Below are 12,162 nucleotides of genomic sequence, written 5' to 3'. Positions count from 1 at the left end.
AAATTGTAGTTTTTACAAAGGACGTTCGAAATATATACCTGGAGGGTTGTCATATAGCCCCCAAAAATAACACTTTAGAGATCGCTCTGTCTTTGTACTAAGGAATCTATCTGGTGTCCACAAGGACCCTCAGTCGCATTTTGTATGCGAGTCGGGTCCTTCCCATGAACAGTTGTATTCATGTTTTTTGGATGGTAGTTTAAGAGCATGGGGAAAGAAATGTACAGTGACGTAGAATCTAATACTGCAGCTCCCTGCATTCTGTACGGTGCTCAGATCACCTGTTTGGTGTTGGCTTTCAGTTTAGGCAGCTAATTACAGTACAATGAGAAAGGGGTTAATCTAATCATTGCACCTATGAGATGGTTGTGGCTGTACATTTTATTTGGAAGACTATCAGCACTTCATGTTTGCTGCACAACAGATGTTTAACCCTTTAAGGATCAGGGTGCTTTATGGCGTTGTGACCAGACTGTTATAACAATGTTTTCTTGGGTAACAAAGTGAATTTTCATTTTTGTTTTCATCCCAGGGCTTTCTTTCAGGAGCATATTTAAATTCCTTGTCTTATTTTTTTTTTATTTATTTTTTTTAAGATTTTGAATGGTAAATTAGACAAAAATCTTAAATATATAAACACTTTTTGATGATTAGTGCACCCTGGAATTATATCCTGAAATGTGTTCCCATATTTATCCTGTTCATTTTGAAATGTGTGTAGTTTTCTCTAGTTTCTCTAGTGTTTTTTCTTATTATTATTTTACTCCGAGAGCTGGTCTGGGTCTATTGGGATCCTGTTGCTCCCTTTTCCAGGAGATCCCCGAGGATCATGCGATGTGATGCGGGAGTAGCTTTGTATTGGGTGCAGTGCATTAATGATCCCTGGAGCCCCCGGCTGTCAAGGACAGGCCAGCGTGTGGGCACCATTCATATGTGTCATGTTTTTACAGCACATAACATTAAACCCGTGTTTCGGCAGACAATATTGGGTGAAGCTAAACGCTATTACAAATCTCAGTATCCAGCGTTCTTTTCTCTTAGATGGAGCTCTTTATTTTCTATCTTCCTAACATGTTAGAGTGCTGCGTAGAAGAACAGCATGGTTGTTTGTTTTAATCAGTTTGATTAGAGGTCCCTTATCTGTAGCAGGCTTCTATGGTGCGGAACTTGGAACAGACAGACTCTCTCTCCATGCTGTCTGCTGGCAGGTTTGAAGCCACTATGTTCTATCTTCCCAGAAACCCTGTCTTGTTGGTTGTCTGTTTTTGTTGATGTAAATAAAGAATTTAATTGAGAGAGTTTATTCCTATAAACTCTGCAGCGGAGCGTCATATATATCTATCATATATAGATATATAGTCTGATGATATAAATATATATATATATATATATATATCAACTAGGCGCTGTACTATGTTAATACAAACATTGTGGGTACTGATAATGAATTATAACAATAATAATTTTGCAACAACTTATTGCAAACACCAAATATTACACCAAGGTAAATGTGAATAACTTAGAATGGTGTTCATCCCACATCTCATTTGTAAATACACTTATCGCACAATTACCAATTCCACATGTATTTAACACCTTTGGTGATCACAATCTTCAGGAGACACCCCTTAGGTAAAGCTGCTTACTCTATTCATGGATAAGTGCATGTGTCTCCATTCATGGGAAAGCTTCAGAGGGAGATTTCTATTTCATATACAGCGTTGTATAATGCAGTGAAAAGAGGCATATAGTGCAATTACATCTAAACTAGTGTTTCTCAAATCCAGTCCTCATGACCCACTAACAGTACAAGATTGCCAGGTGACCAGTGTAATAATTATACCACCTGCTACACTGTGTCAGTCAGTAATGAATACACCTGTGCTCCAGCAAGGAGATATGGAAAACATGTACTGCTAGGGGGTCCTGAGGACTAGATTTGAGAAACACTGCTCTAAACAAATTATTTTAATGCACAAGATTATCACACAATTATACTATCATCAGTGAAAAACAGGTAAGGTCCCTACAAAGTCACACATTGGTCACCTGTGCGCATACCAGAACTTGCAGGTCTCATTTGCATTAAGTGGTTTCCTTAAAGGGCCCAGGAAGCAGCTGTAGTGCAAGGTCAGCAGCGTGAAGGTCCTTCGGTGGTCTGGAGAGGTCTTTCTGATGCGTTTCATCCCAAAGGTCTGTTTCACTGCATTATACAACGCTGTATGTGAAATAGATATCTCCCTGTGAAGTTTTCCCATGATTGGAGACCCATGCACTTATCTTCATGAATAGAGTATCTGTGATAAATGTGTTCTTTATGTACAGGGACATGTAATAGATAGTGGTGATGTGGTGGCAGAATAATGCAGGAATGCTGTTAGGGCCTCGGCAGTGCTAATGGCAGATCCTGATGAGACGCTAGATGGGTTGGGACAGTGAGAATCACATATTGATGATGTGTCTCTTTAAATCTATGGGCCCCATTAGATCTGATGTGTCCACACCTCTGGGATTACTGATGTCTACACCCTGATGTTTGATTATTGCCAGATTTATGGACAGTTTTTCCACAAGCTCTTACTGACATTTCCTGGCTATCGTCTTCTGTGTCATTTGTAGGGAAGAAGAATGCTTGCAGGCCTTTACCCTATTCAACGGGCGGTGGTATGCGGCGCGTCAGCTTCAGTGTGAGTTCTCCCCCGTCATCAGGTGGAGATCGGCTATATGTGGTAAGGGCTCACCCAGGTTTCTTCATAACTGAGATTTGCTGTATGTATACTAGTCACTTGCACACGACAAAGATGGCAGGTTTGTGAGCTAGGAAGTGGTAACATCACTGATGCAAGGGGCACGTTTTATTCTTTATCTTTGTGCTTCAGCTTTTCAGTCTTTATCTGCCCACTTTTCTTCTGTGAATGTTGTTATTCATTAAGATTCAATAATAATAGCTGAACATTGTTTTAAATTAGCTGAGAGTTGTAACTACCTCAGCAGGCAGCTCTGACGTCTGCTAGCCCAAATTGAGTGATTTTACAAAAGAACAGGCTTATTACACAGCTCCTTCGTCATGTATGCCTGTGATGTAGTCCCATGTGCTTCTATGTTCTCAATTCTGATATAAATATATTCCTGGATAATCAGTAGAACATAAAAGATGGTAGATGCATATAGGGATGGTATCCCTGCAAAAACATACTGGTAGGTTAATTGGCTGCAATAAAAAAATTGACCCTAGTCTCTCTCTCTCTCTCTCTGTGTGTATGTTAAGGAATTTAGACTGTAAGCTCCAATGGGGCAGTGACTGATGTGAGTGAGTTCTCTGTACAGCGCTGCGGAATCAGTGGCGCTGTATAAATAAATGATGATGATGAATTATGCTTTTTTTCCCCCAATTGGAAGAAATACCTTATTGTCTTATAAAACATTAAACCAGATATCCATATAAGATAAATGTTCTGGTGGGACGGTCAAATGCTCACATAGTTCAGTAGATCCTTCCTTCTGATCTGACAGCTAGGAGAACTTCAAATCTGACGCTCATTGCAGGCTGCAGTTAATAGGTTGGATGCTGTAATATCCTTGTACTTAAGAAGGCAGAAATCAGAGAAATATTGTAATTTTACATAGGGGTAACGTGTCTTATGTCAGAATGTAATGTATAACATGTACCTCTCTGTCTCCTGTTTCTGTTACACCTCACTGAGTTGTACATGTCACACCTGCTGAATCAATAGGTCTAATCTAATTTTTTTTTGGGTGTTTTTGTAGTATTTTTTTTTTACATTTGTTTTATAATAGATATATGTTAATTAGCTCCTCACTAATTTGGGCTTATTGTTTGCGTGTCTGTGTTAGGGAATGTAGATCAAATCTCCACTGGGACAGGGACACTGGTCTGTGAATAAACACTATCTGATTGCACAGCGCTGTGTAATATGTTGCTGCTATATAAAAAAGATTATCCTTAATACTTATTAGTTATTAAATGCTTACTGGTGTAATGTTACTACTGTATGTGTTTCTGTAGGGATTGTTCACTGCAACTTTTGAGTGTCACGTGACAAAGGGGAAGGCATTATTATTTTTCTTAGATTGTGGGTTTGAAATTTCTTTTTCTTCTTTTCTTTTTTTTTTTTAGATTGTTTAGAATGTTTTTTTTGCTGTGCAGTTGATAAAAGGTGCCCATAAATTCTATATGACGTCCAACTGAGATATTAAAGCTTAAAGTTAGAAGAAAAAGCAATGAAAATATACGGGCTGTCTGAAGGGCAGATAGGCTGGAACAATTCACTAGTGTCTGCAACTTGGTGTTTATATGCTCTAGATAGAAATTGTTTCTTTTTGTTAACTTTGGATATGACACAGCTCTGCTCTGTGCATTGGATGAAATGTATTCACAGACCAGTTTGTATCATACCCAAGGGCAACAAAGGTAACGCGCTATGTTTTGATTATTTAAGAATCTTGGAGAAAAACACAGAAACTGGAAAGATAAAGTAATCTATTTAGTTCAGTTTGCTGGATAGCATGAACAAGCAAGTAAAATAACATTGTCTGAACAGTGGATTACTTTAATAACCTAATACACTTTAGTTTCTGATCTTATGAGTACAATATGACAACTTTGTTTTAAACCTTTTTTAATTTAAGAAATGTCTGACTGTTGAATTTGTTTCTATTTATTTGTTTAGGGTTATTTGAAAGGCAAAAATGTCCTCGAGGAAAACATTGTAATTTCCTGCATGTCTTCAGGAACCCAAATAATGAATTCTGGGAGGCCAGCAGAGACCTTAATATGTCACCAGACAGGAGTAACTTCTCTGAGAGAAGGGATCGGACAGGGCGATCCGATGACCATTGGATCACTAGGAGACACCATAGCCCCAGCCTAGATTCCAAAAGAAATGGGGATTCTAGCAGAAGAAAAATCAGCCACCACAAAAGCAAGAAGAAACACAGTGCCCATAGGTCAAGAAGCCGAGAAAGGCGGTCACGCAGCAGAGGCAGAGAGAAACACAAGCACAAAATCCATAGCCGTCATTCTAGATCAGAAAGCCACAGTCGAAAGCGCAGAAGTCGTTCTAGATCCAGGAGCAGTGCCAGGAGCAGTGTCAGAAAGCGCAGAAGTCGTTCTAGATCCAGAAGCAGTGGCAGAAAGCGCAGAAGTCGTTCTAGATCCAGAAGCAGTGGCAGAAAGCGCAGAAGTCGTTCTAGATCCAGAAGCAGTGGCAGAAAGCGCAGAAGTCGTTCTAGATCCAGAAGCAGTGTCGGAAAGCGCAGAAGTCGTTCTAGATCCAGAAGCAGTGTCGGCAAGCGCAGAAGTCGTTCTAGATCCAGAAGCAGTGGCAGAAAGAGCAGAAGTCATTCTAGATCCAGAAGTCATGGCAAAAAGACCAGAAGTCGTTCTAGATCCAGAAGCCTTGGTAGAAAGAACAGTAGTCATGGTAAAAAAAAGAGCAGAAGTCGTTCTAGATCCAGGAGCAGTGGCAAAAAGAGCAGAAGTCGTTCTAGATCCAGAAGCTATGGCAGAAGATGGTCAAAAAGCCCTACGATACATACATAGAATTGTGTAAAGGTATATTACTTATAAACGATACACAATATATTATTATCTACTAATGTGGAGGTAATTTCCAAATAACACTGTCAGTTATTACTTACTTTTCTATGTTCGTTAACAGTAATAGTGCTTAGTTTGTATATATTTCTTGTATAACAGTGTCCATGTGATGGCTGTTTATCTCACCCTCCCTTTTTTTTTTTCTTTATTGTTGTAAATACTTTTTATTTCTTTATTATCCCATTAAAAATGATTCTTTCCTCCTTTCCCTGTGACCCATAAAACTCCACATATGTCTAAGCTCCAATGAAGTTTAGCCTCCACTCCTCCTCTCACATACATCACTGTCAGAAGTAAGATCCTGCTATGGTGCCATGCAGCCTTTATCCCATTCACAATACCATGTACAGTGTGCCGTTACACTGACTTACACATTGGCCAGAAAAATGTGGGACCTGTTTAGTGGTTAATTGTTTTTTCAAGGCGTATATCAGTAAATGTTTATTGCATTTTGCAACTTTTTTCATTTTTTATTCCTGTATACAAAAGAATGTATAATGGCTTCTTACTTTTTACGTTAATAGTAGCTGAAAACACATTCATTTATGCTCCACAGATTATTATGAGCTTAAGCTGCAAGATGCATATATTAATGGATCTCACTGGTTAATTTCCTAGCAACAGGATAACTCTTAGCCATTTATATTTAATATAATAATATAGGCTTTATAAATTCAACATTTATGGGAAAAATAGACACATCTTGGTAAACTTGGAACTTAGGAGGGTCTCTATCTAATTTTAAATGTTATGTTCTCAAATCGACAGATGATCTACCAGTCATTACTACTAAATGTCTAGTGCAGTGCTTCCCAAGCTTTCTCAGTTCGAGGCACCCTTAGGGTCTCCATAATTCTTTCAAGACACACCCTAGCCAAAATAATTACAGAGTAGTCCCGTTTTCTAAGTAGTTGGGTCAAAGTAAAGTAATAAGTATTTAGGCCCCTTCACCCTCACACTGTGACCCTTCATAAGTTTCCCTTTTATTATACTGCCCCTTTTATCCCAGTATTGCCCCTCCATTACCTGTTACTTGGCCTTCTTTCTTCTGTTTTCTTCTATTTTTTCTTCTGTCTTCTTTTCTTCAAGTTCAGGCTCCTCTCCGCACCACCACTCCTCACTGAAAATGTTGGACTTGATGGCGTCACGCCCGTCAGTCAGTGCAAAGGGAAGAGGACGCTGGGATAGGGAGCTCTTCTCAGGCTTGGCGTCCCCTCGCCTTGTTTACCCCGCTTACTGTCGGCTCTGGCCGCGGCCCCCCTTTGTGATCACTGTGGCACCCCAGGGAGCCACGGTGCACAGTTTGGAAACCACTGATCTACTGCAATATGATTCACAAACCATAATCTATTCACAGTATTGTTTTTGGCCACAGTGAGCTGCCTGCCTGTTTACCATATGTAACTGACTGTAGGGATCATCAATGCCTATTTTTAACGTCCCTGCCCCTTGAAATCATAACAATGAGTTTCTAAATACAACACAGCAAAATTTGCGTCATGATTTAAGGATGTTATATGAATAGTCAGTTGCATTAACAGTAGAGATCAATTGCTCAAAATCAACAAGAGATAGGTTTGTGGGACTCCAAACCCCCCTCCCGCCCCTCCACAAAAATCTAGTAAACATAACCGCTTCTATGCGGTACAATGAGTAACCACAATGTTTCCGGTGGTAGCCGCTTTAACAATGCTGTAAACACCGACAGTGTTTACAGCGACATAAATAATCCGAATATAAACACAGTGACATGTTAAAAGCAGAAACTTACGTATACACAAACTCAGCACAGTTCTGATGTGAGGAGAGCCTGACACTTTAAAATGGCGACAATGCAACGGACGCGGTGTGCGATCATGTAATGTAAGCATGAACTTTTACCATACCAGGGTTAGGGTACTTACATTACATGATCGTACTCCGGGTCCGTTGCATTGCCGCTTTAAATATGCAAGTCGCGGTTCAAAGTGACGTAATTTTAAAGTGTCGGGTTCTCCACACATCGGAACTGTGCCGAGTCTGTGTATAAGTAACATGTCGCTGTATTTACATTAGGATTATGTTGCTGTAAACACTGTCGGTGTTAACATGTACTACAGCCAATGTTTCAACAAACTGTCTGCCTGCCAAGTCTGTTGTAATATAACCGGAAGCTTGTGGATCATTGGAATATGTTGAAGACTTGTAGAACTGTTCAAGCACGTATGAGGGTAAGGTTACTCAGGAGTTTGCTGTTCTGAAGTGATCACATGCTAAGAAATCATAATAATAATAATAAATGGGATGGAGGAAACCGTGTTCCCATGTCACATCAATAATTCCACTGTCAATGCCTCATGTAGTTCTTTAACCGTTTAAATCGCTCTAGAACAGCAGTCCCCATTCACTTTATTGTTACACTAACTCCGCTTCTTCTCTCTTTAGAATGCTGAGCTTTCCTGGTCAAAACCTTGTCCTTACTCTGTGCCTTGTTTGCACCAGAATGCAGAAAGAAACAAAATGCATATCCTCATATTCATTAGGTTATATGAGTTAAAATGAATGGAACATTTTCAAAGCCAAAGTATAAAATTTAGAAATATTCATTAAACATTATGATTAAATTGCATTTAATCCAATCCTTGTGATTGTCTTTACTGTATTTACTGTTGTAATCTGACAGAGCAGAAAACAATTTTCAATGTAATGTAGGACATTTGTAGGATATATTAATTGTAGGACTATAGCACATACTTTTCAGTCCGCTTCAATCTGATCTGTTTGATTCTGTCCACGTAGTCCAACGTGGCCATCTAGATTTGATAGTATTTACAGTCCGCTCAAACATGTTGATTCGATAAAAATAAATGGATTGAATTATAATGCAAAGTTTGGAAAAGTGGTGTCGCCCACAGTCCACACGAAGCATAACAGAGTGGAATTAACAGAGAGCTTCAGAATCTGTTCACTATAGATAAGGAAACATTCAAATGTAATATTTATCTGGTTATTCTTTGCTCAAAAGCCTTGTTAAACACTTTATACTGTACATCACAAATCCCCCAGGACTTCAGTCACTATTCAGAAAAGAGATTTCCCAACAAGCACAAAACTACTTTCTCTTAAGTTCTTGCAAAGAGATTACTTTTAACGGACTATGTAGAAAACCGCAGAAGCCGCTCATCACTTCTTTTGTCCAATCTTGTACAGGTTACGGTGTATGAAAGTTACTCACAATTCCTACAGTGCTCCAACATATTGTTCTATTAATGAAATTGTCACACTGCCTTTTTTTTTTTTTTTTTTTTTTTTTACAAAGGAGTAAATCCTTAAAAAAAAGATTTGTGTGCACACTGATATTAAAGAAATGTAATACCATAAACTACACAGGATTCTACAGCCTTTGAGTTTAAAATACTTTTGAAGAGTGTTCTGCTGTTCTCTGAAGATGTAGAAAACAGATCTATTGGATGTGTTTCTTTGAAGCTCAGTCTTTTCCTTTTTTATAATATTTTTTTCTGGACACTTTTTATGTTTTCCTCTCTTGTAACTTTTTGTTTGTTTGTTGTTAATAGACAATGCCTGGCAAATTAAAATGTTTAACAGTAATCCCTATCACTTAACTAGTAGTAACATGTGGGTCCTGGGCACCTACCCACCCCCACTGATGGTGGTTCAGTCTCCAGCATAAAAGTCTAGAGAAACGCCAAAGTTGAATGATTTACCAACACATCTGACTGGGTGTTTTTACAGCTTATTTAGTCCACTATGTAGACAGAAGCTGTATGCACTCTGTATAAATAAGCTCTTAGGCTGGGTACACACTACAGAATGATTTTACCAACGCTGATCAGCATGCCGATTCATGTGTACTTACTATGTACGTTGTTCAAGATTTACCTTCAGATCTGTGCTCTTCATCAGTCATAGCCATCTGCTGAAAAGATCATGACTCTGTATACAGTATGGGGATCTGGTGGTGAATGCATAAATGCTGCAGGATTGGAAGTCCATCGTTGACCGAGATTTTTAGTCCGTTTATAAAATCAAATAAAACGATTTGATGTGATTTGGAACGATGATCGTTCATTGTTGGTGTGCATACACTAATGTGATATCGGGCTGGACAGTCGTTTATCGTGTGATTGGCCCAATAATCATGTTCAAAACCTGTAGTGTGTACCCAGCCTAAGTTACTGATGTTTGAGTAGACAGTTGGAGAACTGTGGTTTGCTGATAAGATGATTGATCTACTTACAGTATTTTATTAACTCCTTAGTTTTAATGTTCTTTAATGTGATTACTCTTTCATTTGTTATCCTGTAACAGGCTTGGCTAACCTGTGGCACTCCAGCTGTTGTGAAACTACAAGCCCCAGCATGCTTTGCCAGTATATAGCAGCTTATTGCTGGAATGGTATGCTGGGACTTGTAGTTTCACAACACCTGGAGTGCCACAGGTTAGCCAAGCCTGTCCTATAACATAAGTGGGAACTCTCTGCAGCCCTGTGCTCTTCTCAGACTTATTCTCTGCTTTCTTATAAAGATTGAACCTCCCATGCAGTCTTCTCTGCTCCATAAGAAAGCAGAGAATAAGTCGCCAGTTTCCGCGTTGCATAACCAGATGTGTGAGCTCCAGACTAAAGATAAGTATTTTGACCATAGGTCACTAGATTAAATAGTGAGTGGGGGGGGGGGGTCTAAATGACATGTGGGGGAGTTTTGGATCAAGTGCAGGGCATGTGGGATGAATGATGGGGGTGCCAAGGTCGTTTTGGGGCTGTTTTTTTAATTATTGATATTAAGGGTAATATGCAGCCCTTTTGAACACATCCTGTGACATTGAGATCTTGAACCTGGGTGATGAAATGACTACTAATAGTTTGGCTTTTGTTCTATTGGTAGATGGAGACTTTATTACATTTGTTAATGCTGGCAACAGGGAACCCCCATCTGTCTCCTCTGAATCATGGGGGTCTTCCCTAGCTTAATGAAAATGTTTTTGCATCTTCCTTCTACTTCTTTCTACAGTACAAGATCTCACACACACAGGATTATGGAGCCCATCCATGGCCCTATGTTCAATTTAAGGGATTGTGTATATTGATGGTTTTTACCTGTGTACATTTACAGCACATCGTCGGGGATAAAACTTTTTTGCAAAAACTAAAATAATTTTTATTTTCTGGATCTGAAACACTTTGAGTAATGTACTTGTAATTTGTTTGCCTATGATTAGAAGTAGATGATTACACTTTTATGGTGAATTTCTGGTTTTGCACTAATTACGTGAAAGTAATCAAGTTTCTCGAAGGAAGCAATTTGAGTAGACAGAAGAAACAAGTGGCTCCTGGCCTGTGAATAGCTGCCTCCTGGTTTACTAGATGAACCATATTCTGCCGCATGGCTGCAGTTTATGTCCCATTTCTGCTTCATTCAGGCAGTCACATAATTCAGTCCAAACGGAAAGAGCCTGAGTTAGGTCACTATAAAAATAGATCAATTAAGAAAAAATATTTTGTGTTCGTAATAGACTTCTAATCTAATATTACACAAATGAAATATGTTAATACTGTTCTGCAATACTGCAAGAGATCTGTTCTATGAAGTGGCTAATAGTAGTGCAGCTTATGCTTTCCTTAAGTGTGCACCTTTATTCACATAGTGCGCCATTGCTGTTATTAGGCAGATCTTCTTTTTTTCTTAAGTAGGTGACAAGCAGCAATTTATTCTGGAATTGGTATTTGTCCCTGATGCGTTATAAATATCTTATATATCTTGAGTAACAAGTTTTTTCATTGCAGAATTCTTAGAATGTTTATTGATGTTTGATGAAGAAATTAAATTGTGATTTCCCATTTTAAGTTCAGTGATATATTTATAATTGCGAGTACTATACTGACCTGAATATATGTAAAATGTTGTGTTTTCTAGGTGCATTCCGGTCTAGAGACCTGGCAGATTCGTGGCTGGTATGGATACAATGTATCTTCCTATATGGATTGTATGGTGATGACCGTTATCAGCAGAGCTCATTCTCAGCAATGTGATGGTGAAATATTGGTTTCTACATTGTCACATTGTAGTTATTTAATTAAAAAAATGTACTAGAAGCATCTGTCTGTTCATGGGTTTATCAGTCGCACAAAAGTCATGTTTTTTTTTTTTTTAACAAAGTGTAAATATTTTTAAATAAAATTATTTGAAATTACTACTATAGATATATTGTTTTTTTATTGTTGGTTTATTCTGACAATAACAATTCATGAACTTTACAAAATGAATGTACATGTTTCATTTTTGCACTATTACCTTGAATAATCACTACAAGTATTTGGCAATAATTACACATTGCTTCAATTTGGATCTGTACCCGTGTAGAATGAGATGATGGGGACATCAGTTACAGGGCAGGTGTCTACTAGTAAAGCTAAACCAGACTACTCCCTCAGTATGTGCCGCACAGCCATCTCTTGAAGCATTTGTTGGAAATGATACAGCGATCACTGTGATCTCTAAAAACTCTGCATCTCGGGAAATAAAATGGCATTAAAGGGTTGGAAT

At 38.6% G+C, this 12,162-nt stretch overlaps 1 protein-coding gene across 1 annotated transcript in view; it reads left to right on the top strand.

Annotated features, from left to right (window-relative positions):
- Positions 1 to 11,790, top strand: part of ZRSR2 (zinc finger CCCH-type, RNA binding motif and serine/arginine rich 2) — a 29,482-nt gene extending 17,692 nt beyond the window's left edge. Inside the window, exons 10-12 of the mRNA XM_075196979.1 lie at positions 2,620 to 2,729; positions 4,692 to 5,575; positions 11,533 to 11,790. Coding sequence (XP_075053080.1) covers positions 2,620 to 2,729; positions 4,692 to 5,563 — 982 coding nt within the window. The 3' untranslated portion in view covers positions 5,564 to 5,575; positions 11,533 to 11,790. The remainder of the gene's footprint in view (positions 1 to 2,619; positions 2,730 to 4,691; positions 5,576 to 11,532) is intronic.
- The last annotated feature ends 372 nt before the right edge of the window (positions 11,791 to 12,162 follow it).

This window comes from Mixophyes fleayi, chromosome 2 (assembly GCF_038048845.1).
Source record: "Mixophyes fleayi isolate aMixFle1 chromosome 2, aMixFle1.hap1, whole genome shotgun sequence".
NCBI classification, from domain to species: domain Eukaryota; kingdom Metazoa; phylum Chordata; class Amphibia; order Anura; family Limnodynastidae; genus Mixophyes; species Mixophyes fleayi.
The sequence above is the reverse complement of the archived record's forward strand: the minus strand, read 5'-3'. Positions and strand labels throughout refer to the sequence as shown.